At 45.5% G+C, this 21728-nt stretch overlaps 1 protein-coding gene across 1 annotated transcript in view; it reads right to left on the bottom strand.

Annotated features, from left to right (window-relative positions):
* The window catches only part of LOC149997546 (uncharacterized), a 78868-nt gene that overhangs the window by 33614 nt on the left and 23526 nt on the right, over positions 1-21728 (bottom strand). Inside the window, exons 3-4 of the mRNA XM_090257484.1 lie at positions 5729-5806; positions 3766-3831 (exon numbers count right to left, since the gene is read on the bottom strand). Of these exons, the coding sequence (XP_090113610.1) occupies positions 3766-3831; positions 5729-5806 (144 nt within the window). The remainder of the gene's footprint in view (positions 1-3765; positions 3832-5728; positions 5807-21728) is intronic.

Below are 21728 nucleotides of genomic sequence, written 5' to 3'. Positions count from 1 at the left end.
CAAACCTAGCAGAAGAGCCCAAGCAGAAAGGGCTCTCAAAGCAGCCCCCAAGGCAGGCCCGTGCCCAGGGACGAAGGCCCCTCCTCCTCCTGGGACTCCTGACAAGCACAGCAACTGCCATGCCCCTCTTGGTCCTTGCGAACGGGGCCCACACAACCCCCCTGTCTGGTTCTCTCTGCTGAGGAACCATGAGGAGCTGCACCCCCTTACCACACCTAATACCTCTCCCACCTTCTCCCAGCTCTGGCCTTCTCAAGCTGAAAGCAGAAATTCTGCAACAATGCATTTACAGGGATGGCTAGCTCCACTGACCAAATATTTACTGGGCCTCTGCCATCTAAGCCCCAGGCCAGACAATGTAGAAAGATACCAAGAATTGTCAGGGGCCTCCCCCAATAAAACAGAAAAAAGAAAAAAAAAAAATCTAGTTGCTAAGATAACATTTGAGCAAATTAAAAGAAATAGTAATGTTGTATAAAAGTCAAGTAACAACGTGAAAGAGATTTTGACTAAGTGTTAAGGGAAAAGTCTAGCCATAAAATGCTACAAAAGTTATTGCACGCAGGTTAGCTAGGGAGGCCCAGGGGAGAGGGGAGCGCTGGGGCGAAGCTGGGCAGGAGCGGTGGAGCTGGTGGTGGTGGTGGAACCGGCTGCTCAGGGCTGCTGCTCTGGGAGGCCAACCCCAAGATGCGGCCACTACACAGGCACGATGGTCCAAGCATGCCACAGTAAAGGGTACCCATGTGTTCCCTGGGAAAAAGCCATGCAGACGCAGTCCTGCTAGCCCTGTGGCCGTCTGATGTGCGGGGATACGCCGTGGAAACCCCTCCACACCAGACACCGTCCCTCCCTGTTCCCTGCCCGGCACCTACCACACCAGCCAGCAGGCTGAGCTTGTCCTATCACTTCTCTCATTCCCAGAAAATCTGATGACTGAATCCTTCTGTACCTTTTAAGAACAGGGATGATAACAACTCATATTTTACTTTAAAAACACTTGAAGAAAATTTTAAAGTTACCGACAAGGTCTCGCAGGTTTTCTAAGCCTTGGCACCACTGACATCTGAAGCCCGATCATGGTCCTGTAGGCGGAGTGGCTTGTTCTGTGCATCACAGTGTGTTAGCACCATCCCTGACCTCCACCCACCAGGTGCCAGTAGCAACCCCCCCCACCCCACGCACTTGTGAGAATCAAAGATGACTCCAGACCGTGCCATTCCTTGGAGGCACCATGGGCCCCAACTGAAGACCACAGCTTTAGAGACTCAAACAGAAGACTTCCAGCATGGCTAGAATTCAGTTCACACACAGACTGCCTAAAAAGTTCTCCTGCTTCAGGTCTCGGGACCCTGCTGGCCAAGTGGAGGCATGAGTCGAAGCTTCGGGAAAGGTGACCCTGGGCTGGAGCTCTAGGGTTCTAGGTTGTGCTCATCTCGTGAGTGGCCGTGAAGGACAAGGACCCATGCAAACCACCGGGGAACTGGAGCCCACCTGTAAGCTGCACGGCAGAGGCCCTGATGCTGACCACTGGGCAGCTGGCATCCGACTGCCCCCTTCACCCAGCCTCTTCTCAAGTGTAACCCTAATGCTTCCTTGTAACCTTCCCCATACATAAAAGAAAATCCTTACCCACTTAAGTGTTGCTTTAAAGGTATTTCAAAGCAACCACCACTGGTTTTTCACTCAAAGAAGTAATGTGACTTTACTCCCAAAAGGTGCCGTGTACCTATACCGCCCACAGTTTGGGCAGATCAGCACTAACTGCCTCATGGGGTCAGACTCTTAAGCTCCAAGGTCATCTGCCAAAAAGTGGCCCATGGCCCCAAACTCTCACCTCTGGGCATTCCCCCAAAGCCCTGCCTGCAGTCCCAAGTTTTTCTTGAAGCTTCTTTCTTGTCTTGTGTCACTGAGCACAGCTCCACTTTGGCCCTAGCAGTGCATGAAATAACACCCAACCAGCATCCAGGTTGCTGGGAGACCAGAACGTCCTTCGAGGTGTCAGTTCTCACGGCTCCATGGCCCTTGGGGTGCAGCATGTGCATCGCGTTTGTGCCCACACACAAAGGCGTCTCCAGCGGCCACCCCCTCTGTGCTGTGCAGCTGAGCTGAGGGGAGTAATGAATTGTGCTGGACTCCAGTTAGACCTAAAGAGAGATTTCCTGACCAGAATACCTGGTCTTCAAGGGAAGTTCAGTCCAGCCTGAATAGAATCCACTGACCTCTGAGGCTCCTCCTCTAATTGTCAGCCTTTGCAGGACTTCAGAACAGGTCAGTCAGGCAGAGGGAGGACAAGCAAACCTCAAGGCTCCTAGCAGCCCAGCTCTCCCCCTAGAGCTACTGCAGAAATGACAGCTAAGCTGGGATCACACATGGAAGCAGCCCTGGGTTAGCCTCCACGCCTGTTTCCTTTCCTCAAAGGAAACAAGGGTCCCAGTGAAATCAGTCCCCCTGCTCTCACCACCACCACACCACTGGCACACACCTCTAACTCAGTCACCTCAAACTACTCTGGACCACAGATGTTTTTGTGGCAAAAACCGCTGTGGCCCATCCACACTGTATAATATGCTCACAGGAAGGAGCAAGACAAAAATTCTTTTTAAGAAGGAACCAATGAAGTGATACTCAATTAAGAGCTAGGTGTCATACCTATTAATTCCATACCTAGATGTCGACCCATTAATTTATCCCAGAAGTAAAAGAGAAAGCATCAAAACACAAAAATTAGAACATACGTGTGGAAATGGATCCACTTAGGGCCTATTCACCTATGAGCTTTAATAACTACCCTAAACTCCAAGTGCACACAGTCTCTGCGGTCCTAGGGAGGACAGGCATCTCTGCTCACACTTCTGGAGTCTGCTTTCACCCTTAAAGCAAAGAAATGAACTCTGGGTGGGATGGGGCCGACATATTTTACATGGTGTGACCAGATTTTCTAGGATAATCCCTATTTTAAAATGCTGTCCAAATGAATGCACATACGCTCACATACATACTCAAATGGAACCAGAAAAGATGCTCAAATCCTCCATCTTCAACCCTTTATTAAGTTTAGAATTCAGTCATATCTCAGATTAGTTAGGAGACCAATCTCCTTTAGAGAAAAAAAATCAGGATACAAAATGGGTTGGAAAAAGAAAAGCCAGAACATTCTGCCTGCTTGGTTTTCAGGTTTGCCTCTGGACCAAGAGCAGTAAACAGTCACCCAGCCCAGGAAGCAAGAAGCAAACCAGGCGGGCAGCGTGGCAGGAAGGAACCTGCGTGCTCGGGCTTAGAGACCAGAAGAACAACGATGACCAGGAGGCCTCAGCAGATCCACTGGATGAGCAAGGCCAGTTACAGCAACGGAAGTGAGAGGCAGTCTTGGGACTGCAGCCTGTGGAGGCGTGTGTGCTCAACTTCCACATGCACACCCAGGGCCCACCCCCACCTGCCCCGCTGGCCCCCAGCCTGTTCCATGTCTCGTTGGGAGTGCAACGGCCAAGACCAACATCTATGAGCCTTGGAGGGAAGTGACTTCCTCCCTCACTACTTACTCTACTTACTCTCAACCGTGACCACTGAAGACATCTCAAAACAGAGGTCTGGGTTGTAAGAGTAATCTCTACCAACCACCACAAGTTCTTCAAAAGAGAACAAGGCTCCCAAAGAGAAGCCCAAGTGAGAGTACACAGATGCTGTGCTCAGAGATGATGCCAACGCAGCCATCATAAAGTGGCCTGGAGAAGACAGAGGTGGGGCGGGGGCAGAGGAGGGCCTCACCATCTCATCCAGAGCGTAGCGCAAGAGGCCGTGCTCGTACAGGATAAAGAACCGCCGCTGCCATTTCTGCAAAGGAACCGAGAGTAGGTGTTTAGGAGGGTCCTGGCCCTGATCTCCATGTGTTCAGTCCCTGAGTCTGACAAACCTCTAGCTAAAGGACGCTGGTTCCACAGCTTCCATTTCGGAGCTAGAGAGCAGGAAAAGAGGGTCCCAATGTGGAAGAATGGTGATTTATTACCCAGGATTGGACCAGAGGAGAGGCCCAAGCCACATAGTGTGTTTCCATGTAAGTTATTGAGATTTAACAAGATGCTTGCTTTATTTTAATTTGCAAGCTCCTCAGGAGCAGATGTGTCTTGGTCACCTTTTTGTATACTTGATGTACGCAGCACAGAGCTTATCACATACCATGTATCAATATTTATTTGATGAATCATCTGACATGATATGGAATAACCTGAGAATAGGAAGCACTGATTCCCTGCTTCTGAAGAAATCTAGGAAACTGCTGTGAAAGGTTGTTATGATGACCCACAGGGAATGGGAGAGAGGGAAAAAGGCAGCCAAGCCCCAACGCTCACTGAGAAGCGAGCTAACAAAAACCGAAACTGAGGAGGTATGAGACCAGTGGGAGTAACTCCGATGGCCAGGGAGTGTGCGACTGGCAGGGTGCCTGCCCTCTGCTCGGAAGCCGCGGCCCGGTGCTGGGGGCCATCGGTGGTCCAGTGGCACTGACAGCAGAAGGAGAAAGACCATGAGGCTACGTGCCTTCCTCATGAGGATCTCATGACCTATTTTCAGCATTCAAAAAAACCCAACATAATTCATACTTTTACTGGCAATAAGGCCACAAGAACTACCTAGAATATCATGTCTCTTTGCTTTGGGCCAGAATTACATCATTTAGAATAATGACTTTCCCATGAGAAGCTGGGAATGGCAATCCTGTATGATCTAAATACATTTAGAAAGGAGCTGCCCACTGGTTACCCCAGGCACTGCACCACAGTCCTTGGCATGGATGGCAGAAACAGGACAGTCCAATGGCCTCACCAAGAGGACCTGTAGAGGACTGTTCCACACTGGGTGTCCATGGGGAAGCTCTTCCCAGGAAACATTTCCAAGGCCCCTATTTGTAGTCTTTAAAGACAAAACCCATCCCAGAAGGAATCCCAAAGGACCAGACACAGCACCAGGTCTGTGGGGTGCCACCCCCACCCAGGAGTGTGGCATTCGGGCTGGTGGCAGCAGAGACCAAGAGGCAGGTCAGAGGCTCTCTGGGCGAGCAGGGGACAAGAAGGGGCAGAGCTGCAGCAATGTGCAGGGTGTGGGCAACAACACCTGGAAAAGTGGAGAAAGGAAGCTCACTGTTTTCACTGGAGTCCAATCCAAAGGGGATCCCTGGCAGAGGAAGCAACCACTGGTCAGGGACAAGGCTCCAGCAGCCTGTGCACAGCAGGAACCGCTTTGGGCTGGAGTGCCCAGGAGAGCAGGGGCAGGAGCAGGAGCAGGAGTAAAAGCGAGTCCTCAAGACCCTCATCCCTTCCTTAGCGCTTATTTCTGAGACTCTAGCTGGGGAGGATGGGAGGGGAGGAAAGTGAAGAGGGAAGAGGGAGCTGCAGGAGGCAGGGCCTTGGCACTGAAGAAACTAGGAGCCTAATTAGCATAATTGCAAACATTTGCTGAACTTTTGCCTTTTCCATTTAACTATTTCTAGAGTTAAGTTGACCCCTGAAACAGGCAACACCATGTGAGAGCTTATTTTGAAGGCAGCACCAGGCTTAGCTACACAGAACTGAGACTGCCTACGGGTCCTACGAGTTTGCCGAACAGCGCTCCTGCGGATCCTACCATTCGGTGGCCCCCTGTCCACTCCCCATCTCCTTCCTCCTTTCTGTCAGTTCGCCCTGAGCAGAGCCCCTCTCTGGTCCCTCCCACCCCAGGAGTTGACTGATTCCCTTACCCGAGACCGATGTACTGGGTTGTCAAAGTCCGTCCCATCTGGAGCCAGGAGCAGCCAGCCACCATAAATGGGTTTTGCCTGGAGGAGAAAAGGGCAGGTCGTCAGAGGCCTTGGACCACAGAGAAAAGACAGGTCTCAACAGTCAAATTCAGGATAAGCACTTGCAAGAAACAGAAATCCCCTCTGCCTAGCACACCCCACACACCGCCTCCCCCAGCCCCAGGATGCGACAGCAAGGGGCCACGGGAGGCCTGTAGTGTCTGGTGTAGAGATGGGAACACAAAGCCCAGGGGAAAGAGGAGAAACTGCAGAGTACAGGAACTCCTCAGAAAGCAGACACCTCTCTCAACTTCCTGATCAAGTCACCAAGATCAGAAAAACGGCATTTTCTTCAATAACCAGGTGAGTGCCAATGTGCGCTAGGCACTAGGTATCACGTGAACAACACAGTCCAAAGCCCTCATCCTGACAGTAAAAAACAGGGTCTGAGAGAAGAGACCCGGCTTTAGTGATCACAGCCAGCACCGGCCAAAGCAGCATCCAGTGACCAGCTGTGTGACCTTGCGCTGAGATGCCCTTGAGCTTCAATTCTCCCATTTGAAAGGGGTATGGATAATAATTACATCTACACCTCATGAAACTTAGGTGAGGATGGAGATAATGCAAAGGAATGTAAATGGTGTAGCCACTGTGGACACCAGTTTGGCAGTTCCTCAAAAGGTTAAATGTAGAATTTCATACACCCCAGAATTCCACTCCTAGCTATATACACCCAAGAACACTTAAAGCAGGTACGCAAATAAAAACCCAGACATGAATGTTCACAGCAGCACTATAAACAATGACCAAAAGGCAACACAACCTAACGACCATCAACAGAGGAATGGATAAACTGTGGCACATCCATACCATGAAATATTACTCGGCAGTAAGAAGGTGTAAGTACTTAATTTTTTTAAAAAAAGACTAATATAGGAAAGGGTGAAGCCGGGGAACGTAAATGCATGATCCATGGACATGAACTAAGAGGGGTGGGATTGCTGGGGGAAGGGAGTGCTGGGCAGAGGGGAGTAAAGGAGGAAAAAATTGGAACTATTGTAACAATATAATCAATAAAATATACTTAAAAAAAAAAAAAGGCGTAAGTACTGATACACACATACACTACACCACGGATGAACCCTGAAGACATTATGCCGAGTGAGGGAAGAGAGACACAAAAGGCCACGTACAGCATGATTCCACCTACATGAACAGGTAAATCCATAGAAACAGAAAGCAGATTAGTGGCTGCCAGGACAGGGAGGGGACAGGAGATGGAGAGTGAACACTAACAGATATGGGGGTTCTTTGGGGGGTGATGAAAATGTTCTGAAATTAGATAGTGGAAATGGTAGCATGACATTGTGAATATGCTAAAAACTACTGAATTGTACACTTTAAGAGGACGAATTTTATGTAAATTATATCTAAAAATAAACTGAGGAAAAAATATACTGAGTACAGTGTTTGGCCTGTAAGTGCTTAATAAATGTTAGCTACTATTATATTTTCATATTCAAAGAGTCCCCCTCATCCAAGACCCTGGCAGTAAAGAGCTCAACATGAACTAAAAGATCCGGACAGGTACTCTGGCCCTGCTTCCCTTTTTAGCCACACCCAGGCGGTGAGAAGGGGTTTGGGAAAGCCATAAGCAGGCCTATCTGTCCACTACCCTTTGGTGGGCAGTAAACCCCCACCTTACACATAAGGATTGATCTCTGGGTAAGCCTTAAGGGTTCTGCTGTCACACCACCTCAGCTTATTGAGGAGGAATCTGTGACTCAGAGAAGGAAGGTCACATGACAGAGGTCACACAGTATCTTGATGAGCCAAGAACATTTTTTTCTTAGCTTCTGCAGGGTCCTCAAGGACCCCAGGGGAAGCACACCGGCTTCTCCCCATGAGCGTGAACAGGGCAGGTAAGAGGGGCTGTGGGCAAGGGGTGTGGAGTGGGCAGAAGGAAGGAAGGGGGTGGCTGGCTTTGATGAAACACGGAAACGGGTGCTGGCAGAGAACCAGGGGTTAGAGGGACACGACTCAGGCAGGCCACTGTCTGAGCAGGGAATAAAACTCTGCCTGAGAAAGCAGAAGCAAAGAGAGTAGAGGCCTGCTTTTTCAGTAAACACCAGCAGCGCACAGCCATCCCCAGGCAAGCGAGCACGCCCGGTCTCTCTCCCACATCACTCAGGGATGTGCACACTCGGCAGACCCCACAAAAGCCCGCACAAAGCATTGGGGTGGGTATCCTGGGCCAGGTGAACCCCACTTTGCCCATCAGCCTTCAGTTCCCCAACCTGGAAAATAAGGAGGTTAGTCCAGTCATGTCTCCTCCACTTGGGTCTAGCTTTCATTGGACACCACCCTCCTAGTCCCTGGCTGCAGCACTGTGGGGCAACTTCACATTCTCAGCTATATCTACTTAACCTGTCCCTGAAGGGACAGTGGGAGACCTGAGGGACTGGCACACGTTTCCTCAGAACCTGGCCACCACCAGTGTCACTCACTCAACAAATGTCTCCTCAGTGTGCTGTGTGCACAGCCCCACGGCCTGCCTGCACCCACCCTGCTGGGCTATGACCTCCTTCTACAGATCAGATCGCCCCTTCCAGGGGTGCGGGATGTCCTGAAAGACAGGAAGCCTGGGCCAATGGAGGGCACAGGGCCAGGAACAAGTGCTCCGGGAGGAGCAGCAGGCTGGGAAGGAGGTACCGTTCCATCAAGAACATTTACCAAGGCAAAGTCACAGTGACAGGAGGCAGGTTAATGGCTGATAATGGCCAGGGGATAGAAGGACTTGGGGGGGGGGGGGTGACAGCAAAGATGTACAAAGCTTCCTTTGGAATGATGAATATGTTCTAAAATTGATGTGGTGATGGCTGCACACCTCTGGGAATACACTGAAAATCATCAAATTGGGTCCATCGCAGGATATGTGAACATTATCTTAATAAAGCTGTTAAACAAAATCACTTACCAAGGACTGTGACAGGCAATGGGAGAGCAGAGATAAATAAGAAACTGCTCCTATCTTCACAGCCTCACAGTCCAAAAGAAATGTCAATTAATGAATCCTCTTCCCACACCTAAGAAGACCATATCAGGGGAGTGGCCAGGGAACATGTCGCTGTAAATTTTCAAGTGACTCTGCCCCATCCCCTTCCTCCTCCTTGACATTTGGGAAACTTCATTCAGAGAGACAGGGACAAAGATTTCAAAGGTCAATAACCTGGTCCATCAGTTTGTAGGAAGGGAGGTGGGACGTGCCAGGCACAGACGCTGGAGGGGGAGCAAGAGGCGGCAGGCACAGTCCTGACAGAGTAAGAGTAGAGCAAGAAGCACCTACGGGGCTGACTCGGTGCCTACAGCTGAATGACAAGAACCACCAGGCCTCTGCTGTGCAACTTCAGGATCCCAGGAGACAGCAAGGTACCTGCCGCCCTGCACTACCACCCAAAGTGAGCAAACTGGGAGGCAGAAATGACCGTGAAGGAGGTGAGCTCCCCCACCCCTCTGTGCACACAGGAGGATGGCCTGGGGAAGAGAGGACTCTGGGCAGGAGTGACTGCACCCTGGGGCGGTGAGGAAGGACCAGACCCAGCCGTGTCAGGAAGTCCAGAAGCACCAAGCAGAGCCACTGTCACCTTTCTTCCTGGGGAAAGGCCTCCAGCAGGCTGGGAGGCATTCTCTTCCTGAGAACCCCTAACGACCTGAAACGCAAACTCTGAAACAGACAATGCAGGAGTATGCTCTAGTTTTTTTGTTTTCTGGCTTGGCTTTTTGTTTGGTTTTGGAGGGGGTGGTGTTCAGGAGAAGTAGGTATCTGTTGTTAATATCGATGATCCAAGCTGGGCTGGAAGGACCCAAAGAATGGAACTGAGTTCTATTTCAGGCTGGCTGCCCTGGAGAAAACCCAACAGCCTATACAGCCCATGTAGGGGCTAACACATGAAAGCTTCTCTTCCAAGGAAACTCAGTCTCCCCTCCCAGATCCAGGAAAGCAGAGGCTGCTCTTCTTGCTGGCTGGTCTCTGCCAGGAGGCTGCTGGTGGTCTGGGCAGACACCTCAACTCAAAGCCCTTCCAAATATGGTTCCTTGAAACTTCTGCTTCCTGGAATATGGGGTAGATGTAATTTTCCCTATTCCTCCTAAGTAAAAATTAAACCCTGGACACTGTATATAAGACAAACCAGAGAAGATTCTGAAAAGTGGATGGAGATACTTCAGGACCCAAGAAATAACAAGGAAGTATGTGCCCTGGCTTTTATTTTTGCCTCACTGTCCCAGGCGGGGGCCTGGAGGAGTAGGCAACCTGGAAATGCCAATGAGCACAGACAAGAAAACAAAAGCCTGTTCTCTTGAGCTGAAGATCCAGGGAAGAGATACCTAGCAAGACAGAAAACTCTTAAGACAGTAACGACCCTACACTAGGCAGACGCCACAGAAAAGGTGCAGCCTGACCCCCACTATGACAACAAAGGCTAGACTTCCACCTTGCTGGCCAGCAACTCTGCAAGGGAAGTGTCAGGAGGCCAGGTAGGGAGCTAGGACTTCCAACCCCCCAGCATTAACAAGGCCCCCTCCCTCTCCCTATTGGGGCAATGTCAGAGGACATGTGGGGTGCTGAACTCCCCCTCCACTCCCACGGTAACAAGGCACCTCCCACCTAAAGTGTCAATGGAGGCCAAGTGGGGGTGGGGGTAGCTGTGCTTCTACCTAAAAATAAAAAGGCTGTGGCTCCCCTACCCCTGCTAAAGTAGTGTCAGAAAAATCCAACTGAAAGAGAAGTGTCAAACACAATCCAGAGGCACCTAACAAAACACAAAAATTTCCATGTTTCAATCGAAAGATCACCATCATGCCAAGAACCATTAAGGTCGTAAACTGAATGAACAAAAATATTTGACAGAAACCAATACCGAGGTCGACGTGTCGGAATTATCTGATGACAATTTTAAAGTAGCCATGCTAAAATGTTTCATTAAGAAATTATGGTGTGGTCAAGATGGAGGCATAGGTAGACACGCTTCATCTCCTAGTGCAACTGTAGAAAGAATTATAACTAAATCTTAAAACAAACAACACCCAGAACTGTCAGAAAGTCAAGGTGTATGGAAGCCCGACAATCAAGGACTTAAAAAAGCCACATTCACCCAGGTGAGAAGGAGGGGCAGAGCTGTGGAAACCGGCAGAAAGGTGCAGAGACGTGGTCTTGTGCAGAGAGACGGCGGTGGTGGTGGAACCAACAGTCCCACATTCACATGCGGTGGATAAAAATCGGGAGGGACACCTTGGGAGCGAGCGATCCCAGCCCCAGGCCAGACTGCACAGCCCAGGGTTCCAGCAACAGGAAGATAAATCCCTGTAACTTCTGGCTGTAAAAATCAGTGGGAGCTGAAGCTGCAGAAGTAACTGCCAGATTTTCAGGAGCCTCCGTTTAAAGGGGTTGCATGGACCTAGAATGTATGTAAACTGGGTTGCATGGACCTAGAATGTATGTAAACTGCCGCCGCCCTCCCCACCCCCGGTGAGGTAACTGGGAACAGGGCACCTCCAGATGCCAGGAAGAAGCACAGTACCCTCTCAAGCCCTCCCTCGACACAGAGCCACAAAAGCGTGAAGCGGGTTGTTCCACCCCGGCAAGTACTTAAGGCTCCACCCCACACAATTTGCAGGTGCCTTTTCTGCAATAGGCCATGTTACTAAGACAGGGAGTCAAAACAGCTCTACCTAACACACAGAAACAAACACAGGGGGGCTGCCAAGTTGAAGAGGCAAAGAAATATGGCCCCCCAAAAAGAACAGAACAAAACCCCAGAAAAAGAACTAAATGAAATGGAGATAGCCAACCTATCAGATGCAGAGTTAAAAACATGCTGGTGATCAGGATGCTCAAATAACTCACTGAGTACAGCAACAGCATAAAGGAAGAAATGAAGGTTACACTAAGTGAAATAAAGTAAAATCTACATGGAACCACCAGTGGATGGGAGAAAGCTGGAATTCAAATCGATGATTTGGAACATAAGGAAGAAATAAGCATTCAACCAGAACAGCAAGAAAAAAATCGCAAAGAAAAAATAAGGATCATATAAGCACTCTCCGGAACATCTCCAAATATACCAACATCCATATCATAGTAATGCCAGAAGAAGAAGAGGAACAGCAAGAAATTGAAAACTTACTTGAAAAAATCATGAAAGAAAACTTTCCTAGATTGGTGAAGGAAATAGACATACAAGTACAGGAAACACAAAGAGTCCCAAACAAACTGACCACAATGAGGACCACACCATGACACATCATAATTAAAATGCCAAAGGTTAAAGATAAAGAGAGAATCTTAAAAGTAGCAAGAGAAAAGCAGAGAGTTACCTATAGAGGAGTTCCCATGAGACTATCAGCTTGATTTCTCAGAAGAAATTTTGTGGGCAAGAAGGACCTGGCAAGAAATATTCAAAGTGATGAAAAGCGAGGACCTACAACCAAGATCACTCTACCCAGCAAAGCTATCATTTAGAATGGAAGGGCAGATAAAGTGCTTCCCAGACAAGGCAAAGCTAAAGGAGTTCATCATCACCAAGCCCTTATTATAAGAAAATAAATAAGATCAAAACTATGAACATTAAAATGACAAATTCCACAACTGAATCTAAAAAATTAACTAAGCAAACAACCAGAACAGGAACAGAATCATAGGTGTGGGGATCATTTGGAGGGTGATCAGCAGGGAGGGGGTAAGGGGGAGAATGGGGAAAATGGTGCAGAGATTAAGAAGCATAATTGGTAGGAACAAAATAGACAGGAAATGGAGAAGCCAAAGAACTTATATGCACGACTCATGGACACCAACTAAGGGGGAGACTGCTGGAGGGAAGGGGGGGTACTGGGCAGAGGGAGTCAAAGGGGGGAAAACTGGGACAACTGTAATAGCATAATCAATAAAATATATTTTAATAAAAAGATACAACCTTAATAGAAGAAATTATGAACATGCTTAGAATAAATGAAGATACAGGAAGCCTCAGCAAAGAAACAGGAACTATAAGACCCAAAAGGAAATTTTTAACCTAAATAATATAATAACTAAAATAAAAAGTTTAACAGATAGGCTCAACAGCAGAATAATGAGAACCAAGGAAAGAATCAGCAAACTGGAAGACAAAACAATAGAACCTACCCAATGAGACAACAGAGAGAAATGACTAAAACATAAAAGTAAGAGAAGAACAATCATGGAGACCTGTGGGTCTGTAACAAAAGGTCTAACATTTGTGTCACCAGAGTCCTGGAAGGAAGGAAGGAAGGAAGGTAGGGCAGAAAAAGCACTTTAAGGAAGAATGGCTGGAAAATTCCCATAAAGTAGCCACCTATAACTTAAGAAGCTGCGGGATGCCAAAGGATAAACTGAAAGAAAGTCACACCAAGACACATCAAAATTAAATTTCTAAAAACCAAAGACAAAGAAAAAATCTTGCCCTGGCTGGGGCTCAGTGGATTGAGTACCAGCCTGTGAACCAAAAGGTTGCCAGTCTGATTCCCATCAGGGCACATGCCTGGGTTGCGGGCGGGTCCCAATTTGGGGGCATGCAAGAGGCAACCTATGGCTATATCTCTCACATTGATGGTTCTCTCCCTCTTCTTCTCCCTCCTTTCTCCTCTCTCTAAACATAAATAAATAAAATCTTAAAAAAAAAAAAAATCTTGAAGAAAGCCAGAGAAAAACAACAGCTATTGATAGGAGAAAAACAAATATAATGGATTTCTCATCAGGAACCATGGAGGGTTAAGGAAAGTGGTACAATACTTTTCAAATACTGAAAGAAAACAACTGTCAACCGAGAATCATATACCCAGTGAAAATATCCTTTAGGAATAAAAGTGAAATCAAGACATTTTCAGATGAAGGAAAACTAAAAGAATCTGTTAGCAGACCTACCCTAAAAAATGGCTATGGAAAGGTCTCTAAACAGAAAGGAAACAATGAAAGAAGGAACCCTGGACTGTCATAGAGGATGCAGGGACATAGCCAAAATACATATAATCAGGCTTTCCTTCAATTTTATATATTATGCTTGACAACTGAAGCAAAAATTAGAAATAACATTATCTAATGTGGTTCTAAATTATGCAGAGGAAATACTTAAGACACTTCTACAGGAAATGGTAAAGGGGTATTAAGGGAAGAACTCCCTTTAACTGAACTGATAAAATGACACTACCAGTAGACTGTGATAAGTTATGTATGTACAATGTAACACCTAGAGCAACCCCTAAAAAAATCTACATCGAAAAAAGATCACTATAAGTCATCAAATCTGTCATAAAAGATAAAATTCTAAAAAAATAAGTTCAAGCAGGAAGAGAAATAAAAGCCAGAGAACAGGAAGCAAAAATAATTATGGCCTAACATATCAAAGATTAGATTACATGTAAATGGTCTACATACACCAGTTAAAAGACATTGACTGACAAAGTGGATTTCAAACAATGATCCAACTATATAGTGCCTAGAAGAAACTCACAGGCAGGTTGAAAGTAAAGAAATAGAAAAACTACATCACACAAATATTAATAATCTAAGGAGAGCAGAGTTGTTAGATTAGCATCAGATAAAATAGACTTCAAAATTTTAAAAAATGACCAGAGACAGAAAGGAACATTATACAATGATAAACAGGGCAATTCACCAGGAAGTCAAAGCAATCCTCAATGAATATGCACCAAGAAACAAAGCTGCAAAGTACTATGAAGAAAAACAGAACTGAAAGGAAACAAAAAAATCCCCAATTACAGATGAAGACTTCAACACCTCTCTCTCAACAATTGATATAACAACTAGACAGAAAATCAATAAGGAAATAAAAGAAATAAACCAACAGAATCTAGCTGACAGTTAGCAGAACAGTCCCATAGAATATACGCCATGATAGATCACATCCTGGGCCATAAAATAAACCTCAATAGATTCACAGAATTAAAATCATAGAGCATGTTCTCTGACCACGATGAAATCAAACTAGGTATCAGTAAGATAGAGATGACAGGAAAATCTCCAAACATTTGGAAACTAAAAGATACACTTCTAAATAATCCATGGGTCAAGGAGGAAATCCCAAAGGAAATTTAAAAAAAAAATATATATATATATATATATATATATATATATATACATATCAAAATTTGTGGGACACAACTAAGCAGTTCTGAGAGGCAATGTTTCAGCAGCAGTAAAATGCTTAGTTTAAAAAAAAGCCAAGGTTTCCCATCAAGAAGCTTCCACCTCAAGGACCCTCCCAAAAAAGGAGTACAAAATATAACAAAAACCAGAACAAAAGAGCAAAACCCAATTACCATTAATTGAAATAATAGAGTAAAATCAACAAAATAGAAAACTGATTCTTTGAAAAGATCAATGAAAGTGATAAACTTCAAGAAAAACTGACAAAGAAAAAGAAAGAAGACACAAATTAAAATTAGGAATGAAACAGGATCTATCACTATAGATCCTGCAGATGTCAGAAGGATAACAAGGGAATATTACAAACAATTCTACAAACATTAATTTGACAACTTAGATAAAATACACCAATTTCTCCAAAAAACACATAATTTGAATGACCCTATCACTGTCAAGGAAACTGGATATGTAATTTTAAAACTCCCCCCAAATAAATCTCCAGGCCGAAAGGGTTTTATTGGAGAAGTCTACCAAACGTTTAAAGAAGAATTAATGCCAATTCGACAGTCTTTTCCAGAAAATAGAAGAATAAAAAATAGTTTCCAAGTCACTTTATGAAGCTATTATTAACCTGATATCAAAATCAGACACAGTACTAAAAAGGGGGAAGAAAAAGGCCTATACACCAATATTCCTCATAAATATAAATGCAAAAATCAATAGTATTAGCAAAATAGAATTCAGCAACACACTTAAAGAATTATATACCATGATCAAATGGGGTTTATTCCAGGGATGCAAGGCTGGTTTAGTTTTAGTTTTTGTTTTTTTAATTCAACGTAATCCACCATATTAATAGCCTACAGAAGAAAAACTCTGTGATCATATCGTTTAATGCAGAAAAGGCATTTGACGAAATTCAACACATATTCATGATTTAGAAAACAAACAAAAAATCTTTGAAAGTAGAAATAAAAGGGAGCTTCCTCAACTGATAATGAGCATCCACAAAACAACGAGACTGCCAGTGCTGCACACAGTGGTCAGTGGGGAGAGAGCCAGTGCTTCCCCTCCAGGACCAGTTACTGCACAATGACACCCACTCTCAGACCCATACTCAACACGGCGCTAGACTTTCTAGCCAGTGCAATAAGGCAAGGAAAGGAAATAGAATACAGATCAGAAAGAAGAAATAAAATATTTACAGATGGCATAATTAACTATGTAGAAAACCACAAAGAATCTATAGATATGACTGGTATAAAAAATCAACTGCATTTCTATACTAGCAATAAATATGCAGACACCAAAATTAAAAATATAATACCACTTATAATCACTTTTAAAAGTTAAATACTTGTAAATCTAACAAAGCATGTTCAGGATTTACACATTGAAAATTATACAACGTTATGAAAGAAATTAAAGAAGATCTAAATAAATGGAGAGAAACATATTGTGTTCATAGAGTAGAAAATTCTAAATGACAATTGCCCCAAATTGATATACAGATTTAACATAATTACTATCAAAAGCTCAGCAAGACTTTTTGTAGATATAGACAAGATTATTCTAAAATGCATTTTGGAAGGCAAAGAAACTAGAATAATTTTTTAAAATTAAAGAAGAATATAAAGGGAGGAACCCATCTAATTACAAGATTTATTCATTATCCACAGTAATTAAGACTGTGTAGTATTAGTGGAAGGTTAGACATATCACATCACTGACACAGAAGAGAACGAGAAACAGACCCACACAAACATGCCCAAACTTAGTTTTTGACAAAGGTGCTAAGTAAAGCAATTCAACAGAGAAGGCAGCCTTTCAACAAACAGTGCTGCAGCAAAAATGGAGATCCAAAAAACAAATAAGCAAACCTTTACCTTATACAAAAATTAATTCATTAAATTTAAACATTTTTGCTCTACAAAAGACCCTCTTAGGAGGGTGAAAAGATAAGCTACAAAGTAGGGATAAAAAATTTGCAAACCAATATCTAATAAAGGACTAGTTTATATACAGAATACATAAAAACCTTTCAAAACTCAACAGTAAAAAAACAAACCATCCAATTAGAACTGGGCAAAAGACATGAAAAGATATTTCACATCATTAGATATGAAGATATATACCTGGCAAATAAGCACATGAAAAGATTATGTTCTACATCATTACCCATTAGGAAAATGCAAATTGAAACCACACACCTATCAAAAGGGCTTAAATTAAAACAAAACAAAACAAAACAGTGAGAACAGCAAATGCTGGCAAGGATGTGAAGAAAGTACAGTTGACCTCTGAACATGGGTTATAACTGCACAGATCCACTTACACACAGTTTTGTGTTTTGTTTTGTTTTGTTTTTTTTTTCAATAAATACCCATAGTTTTCAGTCTGTGGTTGGGAGTCTATAGATGTGGAGGGCTGACTGTATGCATTGATCTATGCCATTTTATTTATTTTTATTTTCTTTATTTTTTTAAGGTAATTTTATTGATTATGCTCTTACATTGGTCCCAATTTTTCCACCTTTGTCCCCCTCACCCGGTACCCCTGTTCCCTCCAGCAATCCCTTCACCCTTAGTTTATGCTCATGGGTCGTGCATATAAGTTCTTTGGCTTTACCCTTTCCTATATTATTCTTAACTTCCCCCTGTCTATTTTGTTCCTATCAATTGTGCTTCTTGATCCCTGCACCATTTCCCAAATTCTCCCCCTTCCTTCTCTCCACTGATAACCCTTAAAATGATCACGATATCTATGATTCTGTTCCTGTTCTGGTTGTTTGCTTAGTTTTAGTTTTTGTTATTTTTTAGATTCAGTTTTGGTAGTTGTGAGCTTGTTGTCTTTTTAATGTTCATAGTTTTGATCTTCTTTTTCTTAAATAAGTCCCTTTAACATTTCGTATAATAATGGCTTGGTGATGATGAACTCCTTTAGCTTTATCTTGTCTAGGAAGCACTTCATCTGCCCTTCCATTCCAAATGGTAGCTTTGCTGGCTAGAGTAATCTTGGTTGTAGGTCCTTGCTTTTCATCACATTGAATACTTCTTGCCAGTCCCTTCTAGCCTGCAGGGTTTCTTTACAGAAATCAAGCTGATAGCCTTATGGGAATTCCTTTGTAGGTAACTCTTTTCTCTTGATGCTTTTAAGATTCTCTCTTTATTTTTAGCCTTTGGCATTTTAATTATGATGTGCCTTGGTGTGGTCCCCTTTGAGTCCAACTTGTTTGGGACTCTGTGTTTCCTGGACTTGTATGCCTGTTTCCTTCCCCAGATTAGGGAAGTTTTCTTTCATGATTTTTTCAAGTAAGTTTTCAATTTCTTGATGTTTCTCTTCTCCTTCTGGCACCCCTTTGATCCAGATGTTGGCACTATTGGAGATGTCCCAGTCTTCTTAAACTTTCCTTGTTTTTTTGTTTGTTTGTTTGTTTTTGAATTCTTGTTTCTTCATTTTGTCCTGGTTGAATATTTATTTCTTCTGTATGTTACAAATCGTTGATTTGAATCTCGACTTCCTTCCCATCACTACTAGTCCCCTGCATATTCTTTTCTACTTCACTTTATATAACCTTCACTTCTTCCTTTATTTTGTGGCCATACTCAATCATTTTTCTGAGCATTCTTATTATAAGTGTTTTGAACTCTGCAGCTGACAGGTTGGCAATCTGCTTTTCACTTAGTTTTTTCTGGAGTTTTGTTCTGTTCTTTCATTTGGACCGTACTTCCCTGTCTCAACCTGACAGTCTTCCGGTGTTTGCCTCTGTGTATTAGGCTGAGCAGCCGCACCTGTTATGTTGTAAGGATCAGAGCATCAGGTATTCATCAGTGCAGGAAGACCCATTCACTACCTTGTGGCTCTGTATGTAGGACAGGGGTCAGAGAGGGAACAATGCTGCCTGCTTGGCACTTGCCCCTTTTCCAGTTACTCCACCCGCTTCCTGTATGCAACTGGCACTGCTCTAGCTGTTGCCCTGGCTGTGGTTCCCAGAGTGGGTGGCTTTGCAGATGTTCTGGGATTGTGGGGGCCCTCTCAACAAATGAACTCTGCTGAGAGACCGGAAGTTTCTTCCTCTGCCCCAACCCCCACTGGTTTTCACAGCCAGAGGCAATGAGGCTTTATTTTCCCTGGCAGTGGAACCATGAGCTGGGCAGTCTGGCCTGGGGCTGGGATCATTCCCCAGGTGTCCCTCCTGACCACCAGCTGCAATCACTGCCTTGCCACCGCTGCCCACCACCCCCACATGCGTCCTCTCCGCCCTGGCTACCCAGCTCCACCACCCCTATCCAACTGGATGAACACTTCCCCTTTAAATCTTTGGTTGTTGGGCTTCCATACAATTTGGTTTTCTGGCAGTTCTGGTTGTTTTCCTTGTTTTCAGGTAGTTGTAATCCTTAATGTTGTGCCAGGAGGCAAAGTGTGTCTACCTAGCCCCCATCTTGGCTGGAGCCTCTATGCCACTTTATATAAGGGACTTGAGCATCCTCCGATTGTGGTATGGGGTGGGGGGTTTAGAAACAACCCCCTGAGGATACTAAAAAAACAGATAAGTTCTAAGAGAACCAAAGTTATATGTGGTTTTTTGAATGTGCAGAGGGGAGGGTTGGGGTCGATACCCCTAACATCCACATTATTCAAGGGTCAACTGTGTATCACTCATACATTGCTGGAAAGAATGTAAAATGGTATGCCAGTCTGGACAAGTGTAATTTCTTAAAAAACTAAACATGCAACTACCATACAACCCAGCAACTGCACTGCTCGGTATTTATTCCAGAAAAATGAAAACTTACATTCACACAAAAACTGTACACAAATAATTACAGCAGCTTTATTGTAATAGCCAAAAACCGGAAGCAAGGCAGATGTCCGCCAATGGGCGAACGTTAAACAAACTGAGGGACAGGACGCCTTGGAATACTACTCAGCAATGAAAAGAAACAAACTACCGGCACAGGCAACCTGAATGAACCACCAGCAAATCATGAGGAGGGAACGAGAGAACGCCCAAAGGTTACAGGTCGTGCGGCTCCGGTAACACGCCAGTCCTGAGACGTGGGCCCCGCCGGGAGCGAGCTGAGCAGGCCGCAGGGCTGGGAGGGCGGGAGGTGGCTGGGTGGGCCCTGGGGCGGCAGGGGTGCCCTGCTGTAAATCTGTGAGGCCTGGGGGCCTCGGGGCAGGACACAGGGGAAATCTAGGTAGTGTCTCTTACAACTGCAGTGGCAGCTACAATGACCTCAAAATAAAAAGTTTAATTAAAAAGAAATCAAACTTGTTACTTCCCCAAAACTTCCTTTTCACACACACAGAAACTATACTGGAAGGGGGGACCTCCAACAGCCTAAGAGCCAGAGGTTCCAGCCACTAAGGCCTCAGCAACCACTGGAGGCCGCCAGCGTCTTGCCCAGGAGGGCTACCTGCCAGGACCCTCCGCTACACTGCCTGAGTTCCCCGGGCCTTTCCAACAGCTTCTGGAGACTACATACAAGTTTACGCACATACCCTCTCTCAGGCCTGTCTACCTGACCACGGCACGGTTCTTGCTTTCCTCGGGCAGATCGGGGTTGCACCAAGGAGAGCTCCAGCTGTTCCGACAAAGGCCAAACGGGCAGGCCGCGGGCAGACAAGGAGCAGGCGTCCCGGTCTGCTTCTCACAGCGTTGTCAAGCTGCCACACTGATGCTTTGCAGAAACATACAGACCTCTGGACGCAGCCACCCAATCACAACCAGCTCCAAGGCATCCAGAACTTCACATACTTGGCTCTCAGCTCCATGTGTTCTGTCTGTGGCTCAGAGAGCTGGGAGGGGGGAGTCCGTGATGGATTTCTAACAGGTGCTTAACCTGACTTAACCTCAGGAAGCATGTGGCATTGACACAAGCAGTCAGACATGTCACATAATATGGCAACTAAAGAAGAGAGACCCAAAGTTATCAATGCAAACAGGGTCCCACCTTCCCATCTCACTGGAAACATCCCATCGTCCTGAAGTCCCTCTATCATTGGGTGCCCCCTCACCGTCCAAAGCTCACCTCCACAGACAAATACCTTCTACTTGGAAAAGGGCGATTCACTGTCTCCCAGAAAGGCCCCCTCAAAATTTCACGCCCCCTTCAAATACAGTAACTGGCCCAAAGCTAACTGTTTACTGAGGGCTTACTGTGACCGCTGCTGCCATTAATCTAGGACACTCCTGCCTCCCTCTTCTCTGAACTGTTCTGTTTCACTTACACCTCCCCGGGGAATGAAAAATATGTTTCAGGCTTCTGAGCTTGAACAAGCAGTTTTCTGTGTGGTGGGCTCTTCATCCCATCCTGCTGGCAGCTCCCTGCCCACCCTCCCAGGTCTCACCTCCCAACCCCAAGCCGTCTGTGCTCCTTCTCTCTTAGAGCACATCAGCTCCATGTGGACGAGAACCTCACCTTCGTTCAGTGAAGTGCCCAGTGTCAGAAAGGGCTCCAGTGACTGAACGAGTGAACACAGGAATCACTCAATGGACACACTTATTAGTCACCACCTCCCAGCTGAGAACTGAACTGCTCCCCAACTATTGTCCAAGTGGTGTTGGCAAGGCCTTCCCAGCCAGGATGGTGAGCCCGAACCACACCTCTGACTTCCACACACGGAGTTCCCAGATCACTAGGAGACAGACTGGGCAGCACCGAGGAACAACCAGCAAGAAGACATGCGGAATTTCAACTATACTTCTCCCTTTCCTAAATCCAACCCCCAGTCACAGCAGCACGTGCGCCACGCTGGCCCAGGCAAACCAGAAGC

The sequence above is a fragment of the Furipterus horrens genome, unplaced genomic scaffold (assembly GCF_987537825.1).
Source record: "Furipterus horrens unplaced genomic scaffold, mFurHor1.1.pri manual_scaffold_11, whole genome shotgun sequence".
Lineage (NCBI taxonomy): Eukaryota > Metazoa > Chordata > Mammalia > Chiroptera > Furipteridae > Furipterus > Furipterus horrens.
The sequence above is the reverse complement of the archived record's forward strand: the minus strand, read 5'-3'. Positions and strand labels throughout refer to the sequence as shown.